Source organism: Zingiber officinale, unplaced genomic scaffold, assembly GCF_018446385.1.
Source record: "Zingiber officinale cultivar Zhangliang unplaced genomic scaffold, Zo_v1.1 ctg61, whole genome shotgun sequence".
Lineage (NCBI taxonomy): Eukaryota > Viridiplantae > Streptophyta > Magnoliopsida > Zingiberales > Zingiberaceae > Zingiber > Zingiber officinale.
In genome coordinates, this window is record NW_024589959.1 from 330,744 (window position 1) to 350,859 (window position 20,116).

At 37.9% G+C, this 20,116-nt stretch overlaps 3 protein-coding genes and 1 long non-coding RNA gene across 8 annotated transcripts; 2 read left to right on the forward strand and 2 right to left on the reverse strand.

Moving 5' to 3' along the window:
* Positions 1-1,672: 1,672 nt before the first annotated feature.
* Positions 1,673-6,485, forward strand: LOC122037546 (sulfoquinovosidase-like). Of its 2 annotated transcripts, none has more exons than XM_042597063.1 (8): positions 1,673-3,023; positions 3,107-3,239; positions 3,587-3,802; positions 4,717-4,872; positions 4,954-5,206; positions 5,382-5,779; positions 5,848-5,978; positions 6,067-6,209. In XM_042597063.1, exons 1-7 carry the CDS (start codon positions 2,020-2,022, stop codon positions 5,971-5,973), a joined length of 2,286 nt encoding a protein of 761 aa, XP_042452997.1. In that variant the 5' UTR covers positions 1,673-2,019; the 3' UTR covers positions 5,974-5,978; positions 6,067-6,209. The 2 variants fall into 2 exon arrangements, with proteins under 2 accessions (XP_042452997.1, XP_042452996.1); XM_042597062.1 differs by having other exon boundaries at positions 1,674-3,023; positions 5,862-5,978; positions 6,067-6,485.
* Positions 2,212-7,723, reverse strand: LOC122037548. 4 transcript variants are annotated; one of them, XR_006127666.1, is made up of 6 exons: positions 7,637-7,723; positions 7,369-7,561; positions 3,633-3,737; positions 2,769-3,249; positions 2,433-2,695; positions 2,212-2,351 (listed from the first exon to the last, which is right to left on the reverse strand). It is a non-coding gene; the product is annotated as an uncharacterized LOC122037548 (long non-coding RNA). The 4 variants fall into 4 exon arrangements; XR_006127665.1 differs by adding an exon at positions 5,044-5,196 and having other exon boundaries at positions 7,369-7,684; XR_006127667.1 differs by having other exon boundaries at positions 2,433-2,622; positions 7,369-7,684.
* Positions 7,724-9,525: 1,802 nt separating this feature from the next.
* On the forward strand, positions 9,526-11,115 carry LOC122037549 (serine/threonine-protein kinase-like protein At5g23170). The gene is made up of 2 exons (XM_042597064.1): positions 9,526-9,683; positions 9,865-11,115. The coding sequence occupies exon 2, from the start codon at positions 9,939-9,941 to the stop codon at positions 11,031-11,033; it is 1,095 nt and encodes a 364-aa protein (XP_042452998.1). The 5' UTR covers positions 9,526-9,683; positions 9,865-9,938; the 3' UTR covers positions 11,034-11,115.
* Positions 11,116-17,849: 6,734 nt separating this feature from the next.
* LOC122037554 (calmodulin-binding protein 25-like) lies at positions 17,850-19,105 on the reverse strand. The gene has a single exon (XM_042597069.1). It carries the CDS (start codon positions 18,559-18,561, stop codon positions 18,034-18,036), a length of 528 nt encoding a protein of 175 aa, XP_042453003.1. The 5' UTR covers positions 18,562-19,105; the 3' UTR covers positions 17,850-18,033.
* Positions 19,106-20,116: the final 1,011 nt, after the last annotated feature.

Sequence of the window (20,116 nt, forward strand, 5' to 3'; positions counted from 1 at the left end):
ACTCCTTACAATTGTTATGTTGCGACTCTACTACTCTGAATCTACGCTCAAACAATCTTCTATGACAAGAACAAAAATTATATCTATCTACAAGTGTTGATAACAATTTAAAGTTAAATTGTTAGTTATTATTAATTATACCTGCATAGGAAAATGTAAATTGTTACACTTTCCTCATTCTTATATTCAATATCTCTGTCCAAAGGTTCTTTAGGAGAAAATTTAGTGAATTGCCCAATTGAAACTGTCCAAGAGATCGTGAGCTTGGAGTAGTGTTTTTTTTTTCTTTTATGCAATTCGTATTCTAATTTTTCTACTGCGTACTCGAGTTTTCGAAAAGTTTTTAAAAGACGAAAATAAAAGTTTTAAAAATAAAATTCACCTTTACTCTTTCGTTCGTTTCGATCCTACAAGAAATTTTATCGTAACAGTAAAATTATTATTCTGTAACCTAAAGATAACATGTTCAAGTAGTGAATATAACAATGACGTACAATAGACCCTTCTCCGAGAGCCCATATTAGTAGAAGCTTTGTACATCAAGCTGCCTTTTATCAATTTTAACTTCAATAAAGTATCAATCAAAATTATTTAAACAAAAATATTTAACTACGGTGAATTATATTTAAAAAAAAATGTGTATGGTAACTAGTGGAAAAATGTGTATGGTAACTAGTGGAGAAGCACAATAATAACAACATAAAAATGGCGATGAAGGAGAAAAAAAACTGAAAAAATAAATAAAATTTAGATAGAAATAATAATACAATATTAAATATGTTTTGGACTTTTAGAAAATATTTTTTTTAAAAAAAATATAAATTATTTTGGTCAGTCAATAAAAAATAAAAGTAAAAAATTATGGCTCAAATTTTGATTAAAAAATAAATAAAAATTACCAACCAAATATATCTTTAATAGGAAAAAAAATAAAATTATCACAAAATTTAACTTTAACACGTAAAAACTTAAAAATAATAAAGTTTAGCTTTGATATACAAAAATAAAATAAAATAAAATAAAAATGGTTGGTCAAATCTAAAAAATCAAAAATTATTGACAAATCTAGTTTACTAGTAAAAAATTTTAAATTAACAATCAAAACAAATCTTGATTTTAACCGTAACTTTAAATATTTAACATCTAAACGCCTACATTTAGGCCGGGCCAATGTAGGGCGGCCGACCTAGAGTCATATGCCAGGTTGAACCTGATCCAGCACGCTAATAAAACGAGCTGAATAGACCCATTTTGACAACTCTACAATTCATGCACATCAAAAGCTTTTACAGACAGAATCTGGCTGCATATAAATCATGGCTTGACCCATATAAATCTGGCTGCAATTCTCATTCTAAAGATCCAGCTCTGTAGGACGCCGGAAACGCATCTATATAGATCCACAGAATCTAGCACAAGCCGTTCGGATACCAACTTCATATGTAACTTTGATAACTTGTCTTTTGCATTGCATAGGCATCAATTGAAGGGAGGGCAATTAGTTGGTTTCTTGGTGTTTGGATGTGATACAGGCACACGTGCAGAACACAAATGGTCCTCCGAAGGTCAGATTTCTCCATCTTCTCATACAAAGTTTCAGCTACCAACTGTACGCACGCACATCCACAATTAGATTTTCAAACTTATTGACCAGGTCATAGTCAGAGCCCATGCCAAAACTAGATTCTCATGAATCCATGTGCTCACAGCATCCTCCACCGTGAAAATTGACCAAGTCCTTCGTGCGAAACTTGAGCACTTGAATCCACAAAAACCAAGTCTGTAATAAACAGATCTAACAACATGAAAAAACCAGGTCTTGCTTTTCCCCACAACTCATCGTTATCGCCGGCAAGAAGCTTAGAATTTGCCGAGGGCGTGGTGTAAGAATTCTCCATGTGTACACGGTCCAGCGTGCCAGTGTATCCAGAACCAGATAGAATTTAACAATATGCAGTTGAATCTCTGAATCTTTTCGATCAATAGGGATTGGTGTCATCACCTCCCAATTGCTCGACCATGGCAGGGTTAAAGGTCTCCCAGAAGCATCACAGGCACATCAACAACCCCTTCCCTTCCACCCCTAAGCGCCTGCCTTTCATCCGTGGAAGCCTCTATTTCGATCAGGACAAGCTGTTGCAAGACCAGAGTTTTTGTATTGGGCAGGACTTCCAGCTTTCTTGGAGCGCAAGAAATGGTGGCCATCTTTCAATCTCACACCGAACTCAGCCGAGCCGAAGCGTATGGTCTACAATCCCTGGAGAGGCGTTTATTTCGGCAGCAGCAGTTCAAAGTCATGCCGAGGAAAGCAGAGGTTCCTTTGTTATCCATGATCGTGATGCTTATTTCATCTGCAAGCACCAGACAATAGAAGAAATAAGAGTTATTCATGAGACGGACATTCAAAAGAAGCCCAGCGATATTTTTCTCACATCTGGGTTTCCAAATTCAAGCAATGAAGACATTCGTGAGTTGGTAGAGGAATCAAAATTCCCTATTCTGATGATCGCAGGAAGGGTCTTCAATCAAAAGACTAACTCAACTGCTAAGAAGAACTTGGGGAAGAAAAGATTGAGATTTGGTTGTTCCAGGAAATCTTCACTTGTTGCAAGGTATTGGTTTCTGCTTGAGCAAAAGAGTAAGAATCAAATTGGGTTTCATCTCAAGTTTGGCGAATTCGATCAGAAATGCAGTCCTGGCATCATATACAAAACGAGTATAAAGATCTCCAGGTGGAAATTAATTCGAATGAGGTGCCAGTGGCTCACCTGTATGTCAAGTAATAAAGGTTTTGTTGCACTTTCATCGCATGATGAACAAGAGGGAAAGAAGGGAATTGTCACCGAGTTCAACAAAGTTTTCATCACATATGCAAGCGATAAAGATGAGAGGTTTTATGGTTTCGGTGAGCAGTTTTCCCATGTCGAGTTCAAAGGAAAGAGGGTGCCAATTCTGGTGCAGGAACAAGGTATAGGACGAGGAGATCAACCTATCACCTTTGCTGCCAATTTGGTTAGTTACAGGTACTACTACCAGCCATAATTTGCTGCAGTATTGTAATGAAATGGAATCACAGAATTATAAGTTCTACTTTTTACATTGTCAGATCAGGAGGTGACTGGAGTACAACTTATGCCCCTTCTCCTTTCTACATTACCTCAAGAATGAAATCCCTTTACCTTGAAGGGTACAATTACTCAGTTTTTGATCTCACAAAGGTTGACAGGATACAGATTGAGGTAGTTGAACCTGAAAACATCTATGACATTTTTAATATATTGGTAGCATGCTTACAAAACCATTATCAATGTCAGAGTTGAGTTTTTGTTTTTCAATGATAAATCTTATTTATGAGCAAGCTTCTCGTTATCTTTGCAAAGAAACGAAAATTGTTTTAGGGGAATAAAGTCAAACCACATGAGCAGTGAGTTAGTTAAATTCTTTGTTTCTTGCAAGTAAGCAACATATCTGATCCATAAATAAACTTCATATCTTCTGTCGTAAATGAGTAATCCTTTGTTCATGATTACAATCGTGACCATTTGGCTTTCTGAGCAGTGACAATTTATTCTTATTTTTATTATAGATACATGGAAATTGTGCTCAGGGAAGAATACTGAATGGAAATTCACCTGTTGAGCTCCTTGAGCTTTACACAGAGACGATAGGAAGACCCCCCATACTTCCAAACTGGATCATTTCTGGAGCTGTTGTTGGCATGCAGGGAGGCACGAAAGCTGTCCACACAGTATGGGATCAATTACAACAATATGATGTTCCAATTTCAGCATTTTGGTTGCAGGTGATTGAACTGCTAATAAAGTATGCTCACTTTATTCTTAAAAGAAGTACATATAATTCTCAAGACAACTTTAAAAGTTCAGACTCAACCAGGTTACACTATCAATGAGTTCAATCAAGACATCATCATCTAGGTTGGAAACGTGCACAGCCATATATAAACAAACAAACAACAAACACAGAAGATTCCTTTGGAGATGAGAAGAAGTTGCAACTAATAGAACCATAAATTTAACAACAGAGGTCGAGGAAGTTTATCTTAAACTGTGGGTAATATATGTCAGACGGGTATCCTTGTATGTTTCATAATATCAATGATAAAAGTGTGGGGGCTACCTAGGGTTATTCATTGAGGAATAATTCCTCCTAAACTAACACATACTCACTCCAATGAATAATAAAATTAGTGTACTCTGTCAAGATCTTTAGGAAGGGAGATGATTTATCACAATTCATTTGAATAGTGAAGTTGATTAAATATGTATTTGCAGAATTATATTCAAGCTGTATAGTTTGGAATTGTACTAATCACAATCCATAAAGAAGTTGAATCATTTGACCAACTCAAATCTATTTGAGAAATTTGGATTTTAGACACAGACAGATCTTGCTTAGCAAGGATTACTAGATTAAATTTGATACTATTCGACATGAACTCTTTACTAGACCACTACTGCATATCTGATACAGTGACATACTAATAAAGATTTTAGCTTTAGATTTGAATATTCACGGACATATGTTCAAATTAAGAGAAACACAAGATAAATTAGAATAATCACTAATGACAAGCTGGAACTTTTAATGGGGTGATGAATATTAGTAATTAAACATTAAAAACTAATTGCCTTAAAACGACACGGATTCATATTTTTTTTCATGATGTTGATTAAAAGTTAGATGATCATCTTGCAGGATTGGGTCGGCAAGAGAGAAACTGTAATTGGGTCACAACTTTGGTGGAATTGGGAAGTTGATGAATGCCATTATGCCGGATGGAGAGAGCTAATAGATGATTTTCGTGCTCATGATATTAGAGTGATGACATACTGCAATCCTTGCCTTGTTCCGGTAGATCACTTGCTTACTGGGTCTACTCAAATGAGTAACACATTCATTTATTAGTTCCCTGAAAAATGAGATAACTTGCAGACTGATGAAAAACCAAACAAATACAAAGACCTGTTTGAAGAAGCAAAGAGATTAGATATTTTAGTCAAAGACAAAGCTGGCAGAACATACATGATACCAAATACAGCTTTTGATGTCGGAATGTTGGACTTTACCCACCCAAAAGCAAGCAGTTGGTTCAAGAAGATTCTTCATGAAATGGTGGATACTGGAATTAGGGGCTGGATGGCAGATTTTGGTGAAGGATTGCCTTTAGATGCTTACCTGTATGCAGGTACTTGTGATGTTCGTTTATCATAATAGTTGCATATAGTTCAATGGCAGAATAACTTCCAAGTAGACTTACCAAATGGTTGGACATGCATTATATATGATTAATAGATCATTACTTTGATTTCACTTAATCTTTCAACATGCCAACTGACCAACTGCATCTACTCTTCACGTAGATGAAGACCCTATTCAAGCTCATAACAGGTATCCTGAACTTTGGGCCAAGGTCAATAAGGAATTTGTGGACGAGTGGAAATCAGACAATGATACTAACGGGAGAGACCCAGAAGAAAGCCTGGTCTTTTTCATGCGTGCAGGTTTTAGAGGTAGTCCCAAATGGGCTATGCTATTTTGGGAAGGTGATCAAATGGTAAGTTGGCAAGCCAATGATGGAATAAAAAGCAGTATAACAGGCTTGCTCAGTAGTGGAATTTCAGGTTTTGCCTTCAATCATAGTGATATAGGAGGCTACTGTGCAGTAGACATACCTATTATCAGGTATCAGAGAAGTGAGGAACTTCTCATTCGCTGGATGGAACTAAACGCATTCAGTGTAGTATTCAGAACACATGAAGTAAGCATCACAAGTTTAAGCTATAAGGAAACTCACTCCACCAATAAGTCCAAGCAATACTGATGCAGGTTAGCATGTGCAGGGAAACAAGCCAGCCTCAAATTGTCAGTTCTACAAGAACAACAACACATTATCTCATTTTGCTCGTTGTGCCAAAATCTACAAAGCTTGGAAGTTTTACCGAATCCAACTAGTAAAGGTAAGGTCTCTTCCCATATAGTTAGATGATGCAAGAAAAGTTCCTTTCAATCTACATCTAATGCTGTCCTCTTCATGAGCTTTATCAGGAAGCAGCTCAGAGAGGCTTGCCTGTTGTCAGACATTTGTTCCTACATTATCCAGATGACAAGCATGTACAAAGTTTGACATATGAACAGTTTTTAGTCGGGACAGAGATAATGGTAGCACCTGTACTTGACAAAGCCAAAAAGGAGGTCAAGGTTTATTTCCCTACAACAGATGGATGCTCCTGGCAACACATTTGGAGTGGAAAGATCTTCACCAGGCCTTTCAATCATTCAGGGAATATACAAGGGCATGAAGCCTGGGTTGATGCTCCCATTGGCTACCCAGCTGTGTTTGTAAAATGTGGCTCTCATATTGGGGAAGAATTTCAAAGCAACCTAAGACTTCTTAAAATACTGTAAGAGTAATTTGTGTACCGTACAATTCATTTGTTCAATTAATATCATTTATTTTAATTCTCTCAATAGTAAACTGAGTATTATCTAGAAAGCAATGTATCATTCCAGATCAGGATATCCATTCACAGAGAGAGTGCAATGATGTCGGTACAATACCAACTTTAAATTTAACTACTTAGATAAATATGGGTATATTAAAATTGTAAAATTATATAATTAATTAAATTTCAAAAGTAATAAATCATATTAGTTAAATTTAATCAACTTATAATTTATATTGAATTCGATGAACCAAAATATTAATTTTATAATATTTAATATAATTATAAAATAAAACTTGATCAACCCTAAACCAATTCTCCCCATCTCCACCTCTAGCGTTGTGCTATGTCCTTCCCCTCTAGCCATTGTCCTTTACAATGTGTCCTTCATTGATGTTTCCTACATATCTCCCTCCACTGCATTGGCATTCCTCAACTTTCCTAGTACTAGTTGATTTCGCTTGAGACAATGCAACTAATCCACTAATGCTAAAACTATGTCAGCAAGGGCAGCATACCTACAAATAGCCAATATCAGTTCAATGCTAATTTCTATTAGGGGTTGAAACAAAACATTTCAACACTCAGGATCATGAGTTGAATACAGTTTCAATCAGGTTTATAGAGACTTCCACAAGGTCAGCAGCAGAGGATCTGCTTTAATTTTCAATTTTCATAGAGGAGATGAGTACAATTCAAGTTAATCATTTAAGCCATGGAGATGGCATCCTGAAGCATCTCAAGGGGACACATTATTCTCATATGGATCTGAGCAAACTGAGAAAAGTCTCCTTGGTGGTATGCATAGATGTATAGTCCTCTCCACATCCAACAACATACAATGGAGGTTGTTCTAAGGAATATAGCATAGATAAAGTAAACGACCAAAGACTGAGAATATTACCGCATCCATCCAGAACAGCATCACCAGGTCATGCCCATTCCTCGAGCTTCATCAGCAGCCATTGAAACGTCATCAATGTTTCAGTTTTCCGGCCGTTCCCTTCCGGAGAGCACTGCTGCAGTCTGTAGCCTCGCCAAAACCATTGCCCTCCTCCCATCGCCCAGAGCGGAAACCACGACGAGGATCCACAGACCTGTATTCCGAGAAAAAAAAGAGGAGGAATATCAAACGATTCGAAATAAAATGCTCGTTTGATGTCTAGGGTTACCGCCGGACAAATCTTCTAACAATGCCAAAATGTTGTTGTTCCCATTTTTAATTTCTTCTCTGAAAACCACTAAATCTGGTTAATACCATGTCATTTTGGCATGCTCTTAGTTAATTCTACAAACGCTTCTGTCTTTGTGATAAAAGACGAATATGTTCATCTCCAGTACTCCTTTCAATTCGTCCCAAAGTCAACACGTACAAAAGACGAATACGTTCGTCCCCAGCACTCCCGTCAGTTCATTCCAAAGCCAACAGGTACAAACGCTTTGTCTTTGTACCATAACAAGAGAATATGATTCTCACTCATTTTATTTATTTATTAGGTATTTAAATTTTACAATTCAATTAATTTCATATTCCCTCTAGTAAATAAATTGAAAAGTCCATTGTCCATAATGGACAATGTCTTTAGCTTTATCTTAGGTTTGTTATTCTATTAGAGAAAAAATATTTTTTGTAACATTATTCAAGGTAAGGTTTGTTATTTTATTAGAAAAATTTCTAATGTTCTATAATACATCTTAGTTGAGACTCAAATTTTATATGTTCGATTAATCGTTAGAATGTTTAACTACTACATCAAAGTCTTAAGGATGAATTCTCTTGTCCGCAAATAAAGTCTCGAGGACAAATTTTTTGGTCTACAATTTATGAATCAAAGGATGATCCATTAAAAATATTGGTTGATTTTAGTGGATCCTATCTATTTACAAGTAAAGTCCATCAAAATCAATTAATTAGAATTTACAGACCATTCTTTGATCCGTAAATTATGGATCATAGAATTCCATCTGTAAAGTCTGGAGGCATGATTCTCATTTTCTTTTTAGTTGATAAAGACAAATTTGATTTTATAGAAATTTTTTATACTACTAAAATAAATCAAGAAATTCTTATAATAAGTGATTCATCGGTAATATTTTTAGGTCGACTGTGTATTAAAGAAAATTTATATATTAATTCGTTGAGGTTAAAAATATCCGAGAAACTATTCTCACGTTTTTAGTTCATAGTCTATTGGGTTTAATGCATTTTGGATGTCTTTTGATGATTCATTTAATTTTAATTTCACCCCTATAATTTAATCAATTTAAAGATATTTTTGATATATTTGGAAATTAAATGGACATACAAATTTCACATTTGTGGACCTAGCGACTAGTCTGTCAGTCAGGCATATTTAATTAATTTTAAAAAAATAGAAAAAAAAAACTACAATAGAAAAGTCATAAAAAATACTTTAATTTAAAAACTAATAATAAAATAGAATGAGAGGGAGATATTTATAAAGTAGAATGGGGGGGAAGACATTTGTGGACCTCGCCAGAAAAAAAAAACTAAAATATAAAATGTATTGTTTGAGTGTTTGAATAGAAAACTGGGACAAGGACTCATTTCTTTCTAAGAAAATAATCGATAAAAATATTTTATAATTATTTTTCTTAATTTGTCCTTTCTTATTTTTCCAAGCTAAATACGTTATTGATCACTCAATTAAAATTGAGAGTTGACTCATTAATTTAAGTGACGGCCACTTTCATTAGGTTTTAGGTGAGTGGACGCTGCCCACCTAATTATGAATTTTGCATAGCTTCCTTTCCGTAATCAACGTCCTCTCATCATAAATACAGTGAAGTATTGCAATTTATCAAGCAACCAACCATTCCAAATTTTTCCACCGCGCGCGATTGTTTTCCCAATAAGCACGCTCAGGCAGCCCTTCGCGGGACCAAAGTTCGCCATCATCACAAAGCCACTTTTGAAAAAACAAAACAAAAATTATCCACTCCAGTTGTTGTTGGCCTGCAGAACAAAAGTCACTGAACGCATTTCCACCTATCTAACGCTTTCAATTTCAAGTTTCAACATCACAAGTGGAGCACAGCATTCAAGGTCTAGCTATATATGTGATTAGATATAGTTTGATACAGTCATGATTAAGACATTCCTAGTGCCTTTAAATGATCATGTATGTCTCGATCATGAGCTAGTTAAATTAGTCAGTGCAAAATTGAAGAACCGATAGATCACGAGATATAAGAATGGTTCGATGCCTCTGCTTTTTTTTCCCATCTTTCTTTATTCTACTGCTTTTTGACCTTTATTCTTTCAGCTTTTCTTTTCTTTTCCTTTTTCTTTTAGATTACTCTGTGTATTAATTCTGCTTTCCCAGCTTTCAGCTCCTTTTTCTTTTAGATTACACTATGTGTTAATTGTTCTTCCCAGCTTTCAGTGCACCGAGTTAAAGCAGTCGTCGACGACAAATTAAAGGGAATTGATTGAAGAAGAGTTAAAGAAGAATGAAGGAGTTGAGCTACGAGGAAATTGAAGCCGCGACCCAAAACTTCGATCCCTCGCAGTTGATCGGGAAAGGAAGCCATGGAAGTGTCTACAGAGGCACGCTCGGAGATGGCCGAATCGTAGCAGTGAAGAAGCCGTCGGGAGGAGTCCAATCGCTTCAAAACCACGCCAAGCTGAACAACGAGATCGACGTGCTCGCATCGCTCAGAGACCCCCCGATCTCCATCGTCGAATTCGTCGGCTTCACTCGAGCTCCTGCGAGCTGCAGGCTCCTCGTGATGGAATTCCTTCCCAATGGCTCCCTCCACGCCCTCATCCACGCCTCTCCGACTCCGCCGGAGTGGCGCCTACGCGGCGCCATCGCCCTGCAAATCGCGCGCGCCGTCCTCTACCTCCACGAGGCCTCGCCGGCGTCGGTCGTCCACCGCGACGTCAAGTCGGCCAACGTGCTGCTCGACGGGAAGTGGAACGCCAAGCTCTGCGACTTCGGACTCGCGGCGAGGCCTGGCCGCAATGACGACGAGCGCTCGGAGACGCCGCCGCCGCCGGCGGCGGGAACCATCGGGTACATGGACCCCTGTTACACGGAGCCCGGTAAGCTGGGCCCCGAGAACGACGTGTTCAGCTTCGGGGTGGTGCTGCTGGAGCTCCTCAGCTCGAGGAAGGCGATAGACGTGGAGCGGGATCCTTCGTCCGTAGTCGCGTGGGTTCTGGGGATGGCGGCGGCTAATCGGAGTGGCGGGATTTGCGACGAGAGAGTGGCGCTGCCGGAGTACATGAGGAGGGCGGTCGGTAGGATGCTGAGGGTGGCGGTGAAATGCGTGTCGGAGAAGGCGGAGCGTAGGCCGGCGATGCGGGAGGTGGTGGGGGAGCTGGAGGCGGTGGTGGAAGGGCTGGCGGTGTGGACGGCGTGGGGGTGTGTGAGGAGTAAGGTGTCGGAGAGAGTGCAGGGGTGCGTGCGGGCTTGGAGGAGGTGCGCAGAGAAGAGGGTGGGAGCAGCTGCGACTGCAAATATCGTGTGCGGGGATCACTTGGTCGATGGTGGGGACCACGATAGTAGGGAGGACGACCGTGAGCGTGGACCGTGTACGTAGTTTTGGCTGAAGGCCTGGGACTTTTGTTTTGATTGGAGAGGAAGTATTTGGTTTAAATTAAGGAAAAATTTACATGCAGTTGGTAATTATAATTTATATTTTACAGAGAGTCCTTATTATTAAAAAAATATTTTTATATTCTAATTAAATATAATAGATATTAATTTATTTAATTATTCCTTATATTTTTTAATATAAAAAATTTAAAAATACATATAATTTCTTTTAAATTCAACACATTAAACTAGAATCTAATATATTTTCTATTAAATTGGGTATGATTCTTTTTTCACCTCAATTGGATGAAAAATATATTATATTTTCTTTAAATAATGTTGAATTTAGGAGGAATTATATTAAGCATAAAACAATCATGCTAATGAAAAATCCAAAAATGAGTTTTTTCATCTCAATTGAATGAAAAATGTGCTGGATTCTCTTTAAATAGTACTCAATTGAATGAAAAATATACTATATTCTTTTTAAATGATGTTGAATTTATGATAAAATATATTAAGTGGAAAAAAAATCGTGCTCAATTGAATAGAAAATATATTAGATTCTCTTTAAATAATGCTAAATTTAGGAGAAATTATATTAAGTGAGAAAAAAATCGTGCTCATGAAGAGTCCAAAAATAAGTATAATTCCTCTTAAATTCAGCACTTTAAACTAAAATCGAGTATATTTTCTATCAAATTGAATATAATTTTTTTTCACTTAATATAATTCCTCCTAAATTAATACCATTTAAAGAGAATCTAGTATATTTTCTATTAAGTTAAGTCTGACTCTTTTTCCGCCTCAATTGGATAAAAAATATACTAGATTATCTTTAAATAATACTCAATTGGATGAAAAATATATTAGATTATCTTTAAATGATGCTTAATTTAGGAAGAATTATATTAAGCGGGGAAAAAATCGTGTTCAATTTGTTAGAAAATATACTCGATTCTAATTTAAAGTGCTAAATTTAAGAGAAATTATACTCATTTTTGCACTTTTTGTACCTACAAAATATGAGGAACAATTAAGTAATGATATTTGTCTGAGAAAATTGAAGTAAATAAAACTTTACACGCATTGAGTGAAAATAAAATTCTTTTTAGAGATAGGGACTACATAAAAAGTTAAAATTGTTACTCCTAAATTAACTAATTTAAATAAATATGTAATATTATAATTATATAAATATTGTTATAGGCATAATACATCATCAAGGATCTTCTGGCCTATATTTTAATCAGGGGATAGTCTATAATGTAATTGTATTGGATCATGGTCGTAATTTGACCGTAATTATTTATGATCCCTCCCTGGATTCACCTTCTCATTCTGATTATAGTTTGGGTCGACGTGGATTGTCGGAAGCCATTAACAGTGGATGGGTGCCCGGACTACTGGGCACCGAGCGGGGCGGCCTCCGACCGTCTGCTTTAATCCAAACTATAACTTAGATGTGAAGGTGAACCCAAAGAGACATCCTAACCAATTATAGCCGAATTGCAATCATGATCTGATTACAATTACATTATAGGTCATCCCTTATTATAAAAAGTAGACTAGCAAATCCAATCTTGTAATAAATGCTCAATCCAACATAGATGCTAAATAGGTCGTTCTAACTCATGTCGTGCTTAACTAACTCATTAACACGCATAGATTAATTAAGTGTTGCTTTTATTGTTAGAACTGTTGTTTTAAAATCAAAATTTTAGATTTGTCTAATGATACTAGTAAAGGTGTTTAATTAATAGATTAATTAAGTGTTGCTTTTATTGTTAGAGCTTTTGTTTTAAAATAAAAAATTTAATTTTGTATAATGTGTTGAGGATCGAGCGGTTAAAAAGGGAATTGAATAGATAGTGCCCCTAAATCACGGTTCTCTCTTCCTACACGTATTAGTTGCACAACTGAAATACAAATAAACAAGGTTAAACAATAAGGAGGAACACATACCAAACCGCTAACACGACGATTTACGTGGTTCGGAGATAAAGTTCCTATTCCACGGTTGTTCGTTAGGTGGATGATCTCGATCCGTCAGTGGATGACTTCCTGGAAACCTCATGCTAGCTCACGTAACTCCTTGTGGGTGGAGAAACCTTACCACACCTCTCACAAGAATACTTGGTTATATAGGCACTTGTTGACTACTAATTAGGGTTAACCACTACTAATTTCCTCAACTTTAACCAAGCTCCCAAGCTTTGGTTATATAGGCAACGGGTTGAAAAACTCCACCTACTAGTCGACTGGTAAAAGTACCAGTCGGCTACCCTCTGTGAAAATTTGACAGTTACATCCCAAAGCTCGATACCAATCGACGGGTGACTTTACCAGTCGACTGCTCCACACTGGCTGAGCGAATAAAGACATTTTGTTCACTCCCAGTTGGCTAGTCAGTCGACTGGTAAATCCTAGAACCTAGGGTTTCCCTCCTCGAGTGCAATCTCTCAGTACTTGGACCCTCACGACTCACTTGACTCGTCCTTACAGCCTTGACCTCTTGCCTTCTTCCTTTAGCTCTCGTCCCTCGGATGCATTCAAGTCCGCGGCTTGTCCCAATGTCATCCTTCGCGTATGCCTCAAAGTATGATTCCCTTGGCTTTTGTCCTTGTTGCCTTATCCATGGTCCCTTATATGCTCCATCTTTCATCGGACCCAAAAGCCATCAAGCTGAGTCATACATGCAAACTTGCACAACTCAAATACATATATCAAATACAAGGGTAAACCTAACTAAAATCCTTTACCCAAACATCAAAATACATGGTCACACAGACCCTCAAGATTGCATACAACAATCTCTCCCTTTTTTATGTTTAACAATACATTTAAGTTAGGAAAAACATAATAGCAAAACAACATGCTAATAACACATTTGAACTTATGTTGCCAAAGCTACGCTCTTGGACTTACACCGCCATAAAAATATGCAACATGCATTGAAACCTATCACAAGCCCCCCCCCTACACCTATACTTCCCATTGAGCTATCCCAATTGTTGAAACTTGATCATTTAAACTGATCCTAAACTTGTGTATTTATCCCCAAAAGATCTCATACACCTATATGAGGTATCCTGGTCAAACATAATGTTGAAAATAATTTTCAAACTGTATCAGTCGACTGTCATAAGTATCGGTTGACTGCCCACATCGAAACAACCCCACAGAGTCATTCTATGTTTGATGAACAATGTTATCAGCTGATCGGTAATTGTATCAATTGACTGGCACCACTTTTTCAGCCCAAATAACATTTTTAACCCAATTTTATAAATGCATTAAAAATTTCATAGACATCCAAAATTTTTTAAATTTTGTGAAGAAGTCTGTTTTAACCATGTATACTTGAAAAAAAATATATTTAAAAATGTGCATATCTTGGATCCCAAGATTGACACAAAATCTAAAACTATCTAAATTGTTCAATTGAATCTTGACATGAAGCCCTAGTTTTAGTTTCTTCTTGATGTGCCTGCCCACACAAACCACAATGCATCTCTTGCATTAGTTTATATGACATTTATACATCCAAAACCAATTGTCATGTAATATGAATCCAATTTCATATTTTTATGCATGAAACTTAACAAATTGTGTCAATTCCCTAGGTTTGAGACTCAAGTCTGTCTTCAAACCACTTTGGCACATTTGATGACTCATTTAAAATCCTAAGTAATACCCACTTGAGATTCATCAGTTATATGTCCCAAATTAACTCATTGAGCTCCCCTTAGAGCTCTTAACCTTAGCCATATTTTTAGATGCTTTCTCCACTAGTCCACTATGACTAAATCACAATGGTGCACCTTGGACACCTCATCATTGTCATAATCATATACCACCCTAGCATATGATCTCTTCTCATTGGCATTAGATGACTCTCCCTTGCCCTTGATTGCTCCTCCCTTGCCATTATCATGTGTCATCCTAGCATATGATCTCTTTTTGACCTTGGAGGATCTAGATCGGTATCCCAAACCCGATCGATTACTATTGGGTCTTTGACTACCCAACACCATACCTAACCCTCTAGATCCAACATTGAATCTTTTTAATGTTTTCTCCAAATTATCAAGCTTTGTCTTCAAAGCTTGATTTTCCTTTTCTAAATTCTTAATTCTAGAATCAATTTGTCCACATTGGATATTACTAGACCTACCCATTTTTCTAGGCATATGTCTCTTCTTTTTGGAATTCTTGTCTAGGTTCTCCATTACCTTCTTCTCCTTAGATAATGAAAATCTAACTTGTTTAGGTATATCATATATAGGTACCGATTATTTCTAACATTTTTCCTACTTCTATTATGATATCTAAAGTCAAAATTTTACATGGGTAAATAATGATAATTATTTCTAGCATGCATAGGAAAATAAAAATTTGAATTACAATTCAAATTAGGGTATACTTCCCTTACCTTTGAAGTTTCCCCTTGACTTGAGCTCTTCTTCTTTTCTTATTTCTTCAAATGCGCTAGCTTTTTTAGCTCTCCGCTTCTTGGACATTTCGTATGCTTCTTCTCCTTTTTCTTTCTACAACTCAAATTAGATTCTAAAATAATTGAATTGAGTTTAGGAGTTACCTTCTTGTTATACATTGGACACCTACTCTTATAGTGTCTTTTCTTATTGCACCTGAAGTAAATGATGTGGTCCTTTGACTTCACTTCGGTAGAGGTGCTAGCAAGGTTGACTACTTCCAAGACCTCTTCTTCATCTATCTTGGCTTCTTCTTCAACCTTTGATAATGTGGATGATTCCTCATATTCTTTCTCCTCAGAAGTTGAACACGTGTCATCTTTCGATTGGTCCTCCTCTACTTCTTAGACCATTGAACCCTTCTCCTTAGGCTCTTCCTTTTCGTGTGTAGGGTTAGGTTCTTCTTTTAGACCCGACTTTATCTTGTTCCATAAGTCATGAGCATTCTCATACTCGCCTACATCACTTATCACGTTAGAAGACAAATAATTAATTAAAATCAATATTACCTTCTCATTTGCCTTTAATCGTGATCGTTGTTCCTCAGTCCAATATCTTAGTCGGAGTCTTTTCTCTTTCTTGTCTCTTGGGTCTTCTAACAACTTATTGACCACTATCATGGTGTCCCAATCTGTTTCGAAGAAGACCTCTATCTTCATCATCCAATAGGTGACATCCCATAAGCTTCCTCATTCATCAAGTCGACCATCCTTGAAAGTTGCTCTTCTCGGTGGTTAGTCCGATGAACTGTGACCTTGCTCTGATACCACTTATTGAAGATTGAATGGTAGGCTAGTAGGGGGTTGAACAGATGGTGCCCCCAAATCGCGGTTCTCTTTTCCTACATGTGTTAGTTGCACAGCGGAAATACAAATAAACAAGGCTAAATAATAAGGAAGAACACCAAATCGCTAACACGATGATTTACGTGGTTCAGAAATAAAGCTTCTATTCCACAGTTATCTGTAAGGTGGATGATCCCAATTCGTCAGTGGATAACTCCCTAAAAACCTTTGGCTAACTCACGTAGCTCCTTGTGGGTGGAGAAACCTCACTGCAACTCTCACAAAAATACTTGAGATGCTAGGGCACTTGTTGACTACTAGTTAGTGTTAACTATCACTAATTTCGTCAACCTTAACCAAACTCTCAAGCGTTGGTTATATAGGCTACGGGTTGAAAAACCTCGTCTACCAGTCGACTATTTTATGTGCAAATTTGACTGTTACATCTCAACGACTCGATATCAGTCTACTAGTGACTTTACCAGTCGACCGATCCACACTAGCTGAGCAAATAGAAGCATTTTGTTCGCTCCTAATTCATTGCTCAGTTGATTGGTAAATCCATTATCAGTCGACTGGTAAATCCTGGAACCTAGGGTTTTCCTCCACAAGTATAATCTCTCAATACTCAGACCTTCACGACTCACTTGACTTTTCCTTGTAGCCTTGATCTCTTACCTTCAAGTCTTCTTCCTTTGGCTTTCGTCCCTTGGATGCATTTAAGTCCATGACTTGTCCCAATATCATCCTTCATATATGCCTCGAAGTATGCTTCCCTCGGCTCTTGTCCTTGCTGTTTTATCCACAGTCCCTTGTATCCTCCATCCTTCACTGGACCTGGAGTTATCAAGCTGAGTTATATGAGTATCCTACAAATCTCCACAACTTAAATACACATATCAAATATAAAAATAAATCTAACTTAAACTTTTTTATCTAAATATCAAAATATATGATTATACGTACCCACAGGATTACATCCACCGTAATGATACCAATACAAGGTGTTTAATTTAAAAGGTATTTAAAAATTTGTATAATGATTGATACATTAACAGTCTGCCTTCTCATTAGACGCTATAATATTGAAACTTTTTTCAATGGCGTGGGTAGCATGTTTAATTAGATCAATAATGCGTGTCTGATAAAATTCCTTAAATTAGTTTTAGGTAGTGGAAGCTTGAGAGAAGCCAAATGCTAGAAAGAGGGAAAGATGCGGAGGAGGACAAAAGGTTGTACCATCATTGAATTTATCCATTTTTATATGACCTAGGTAGAGAATCCTAAGATTGTTTGGCCCTTGGAATCATGTGCTATGTCTTATGAGAAGACTTTCATTAACACATATTGCTGGGAGCCAGTAATGCTCGTGTAGCCTTTTAAATATTTATGGTTCAAATTTTAGTTATAATATACTATAAGGTATTTTAAGATATTAGGTTATTGGATCATCCATGAGCACTTTTAAATGTATTTTACCCTAAATTTTATTACTCCATTGTTAACCTAAATCAACCTGAAAGTGAGGCTACATATTGATTAGTGCACCGATCATCAAAAGAGTCAATTAGACAGAAGTGTTACACAACTGTAACAACAGAGAATATAACGGGATTGAGAGAGGAACGATCTCGACCTTCCGATCCACATCGGACGCTTCAAATTAAACAACCTAACCAGGCAGCTGTGAATTTTTTTTTTCATTTGTCACAGCTGTTATATGTTACATAACGCCCCACGACTCGAGCGACGTCGGATATATCGGCGACAACAGGTCGTCCAGGTGGGACGCAGCCTGCGCCGGTCCTAGTTCGCCGCCGGCAAACTGGTTAAGAAACAAGGCCGACGTGTCGAGCGTCGGCAGCAATATCTGCGGCAGCGCCGGCTGTGCTGGCTCAGGCCAGCCCATCGGAGCCGGCGACCGCGAGCCCGACGGCGGCGCGAGATCGATCAGTCCGGTGACCCGCTGCACCATCTCCCGGAAGTTGGCCGGGTCGGCGCTGATGTATGTGATCTGCGAGCGCGTGCCCGCGCCACCGCGCGGCTTCCGCTTGGACTTCTTGGAGATCCTCTCCGAGGCGGCAGGCGCAAGGGGGTTCCGCCGGCGGAGAGCGTCGACGAAGGAGGAGGAGGAGCAGTAGTCATCGACGACGGCCGGGAAGTCATCGGAGAGTGATATCTGCAGGGCGCGGGCGAGGACCTCGTTATGATCTGGGGAGAAGGCTTGGGAGATCCACGCCATTTCCTCCATGATCGAGCGTTGCCTTCTAAAGGCGAGGACGGAAGGATTTTAATAAGCCGTGGCGGTGGTGGCAAAGGTGGAGGAGGAGGAGACAGCGGGTGGGTCGGGTCAAAATTGACGTTGACCGTCAGTTTACGGCGTAATTAACCTGCGAATATTTCTTCCATTGACTTTCTCTCAAACGTCCACTAGTAACATTTTGGCTTCAGTAAACTCTTTGATTAATCAAATGGAGTTATGACGTTGAGATGCATGATTGATACCGATCTGTGAAATTAATTGCAAGTATTGAAACCTGAAGAGCTGTTAGCCTTTTCGTCCATGAACTGCTCTGTCCCAGTCTGCAGAAGAGGAGAGAGGATGATGAACCCTGAAGGACTCCAGTTGTCATATGTAAAACAGCAACTGCAATTAGTATAGTCCACGCAGCTGATCCACTTGTAGCACGCAGATTGCAGCAGCAATTAAGTAGCAGGTTCTCTTCAATGATCTTCTGGACTCGATGCAGCTGCCTGTGGGCATCTCCATCCAAGTGTCGGATGACAGATGAAGGCAGTGGTTTTGTTGACTTTGATGGTAGCGAATGTGTCAGATGAGCATGCATGCTGCTGTGAGTAGCTACGATGCATTATGAAGTCCAGCAAAAGGGTTGGTGGAACAGTAGGGTGATTATTATTGAATAATTGTATTGTGTAATATTATCTGAATCATTCTTAGATTCCTTCTGGAGATATAGTGTTAAAAACCCTGGCTAATTTGGACCTAATCAAATGGACCTGCAAATTGGTTTACAATAAATTAATATTAGTTGACTCATGATGCATTAAAAGCTCATCTTAAGAGCGAGCTAGCTAGCTTTAATTTGTGCTCTCGAAAGAGACTTATATATATGGAATTTTAATTCATGGAGAAAATTAAAAAAAAAAAGATAGTGAGTGACATGGACAAGGTTTTAATTCATGGAGTATCAAGTATTCAACTAGTGAAAACATAAGAAGTAAAAGAAATCTTACGACAGAATCAAGCAAAAAAGAAATTTTCTAATTTTATGATTTGTAATTAAGTAATTTTTAAAATATATTTTAATCCTAAAATGTTGTGTTATTCGTTAAATAAAAGCTATTATATTTATAAATGACGTTTATATAGTGATACAATGATAAAGAGTAACCTACTAAGTATGGATCAAAGGACAAAGATAGTAACTAACGTGGAGGTTAAAATTAAGGAGGTCAATGTTAAAGAACCAATAGACTCACCAAAAAGAATCGAGCGGAGCTCTATTGCAATGACCGATCGGGCATGAAACTCCCGACCAACAAAGGGTTGCCCAAGCAGAATGCCCGTGTGGTCAAGATGATCAGGTGCTCATCACGGAGTAGAGGAATGTCGGGACGACTGGAGTGTTTTCATTCGACTCGATGCCAACCAAGCGAAGGTGTCCCTAGCTAAGCGACTTCCTTACTCGGCCGAGCAGTGAGATCCTTGACGGACGTATCTTTGAATATTTTTTTGGGATATAGTGCCACTGACACGAGATATGGTTATCAGGGATATGCATGCC

Coding starts and splice junctions, on each gene's coding strand:
- LOC122037546 (XM_042597062.1), top strand. CDS start 2,020: ATGGCAGGGTTAAAGGTCTCCCAGAAGCATCACAGGCACATCAACAAC. Junction 3,024..3,106: donor GCCAATTTGGTTAGTTACAG/GTACTACTACCA, acceptor TTACATTGTCAG/ATCAGGAGGTGACTGGAGTA. Junction 4,873..4,953: donor GCAATCCTTGCCTTGTTCCG/GTAGATCACTTG, acceptor GATAACTTGCAG/ACTGATGAAAAACCAAACAA.
- LOC122037549 (XM_042597064.1), top strand. CDS start 9,939: ATGAAGGAGTTGAGCTACGAGGAAATTGAAGCCGCGACCCAAAACTTC.
- LOC122037554 (XM_042597069.1), bottom strand. CDS start 18,561: ATGGAGGAAATGGCGTGGATCTCCCAAGCCTTCTCCCCAGATCATAAC.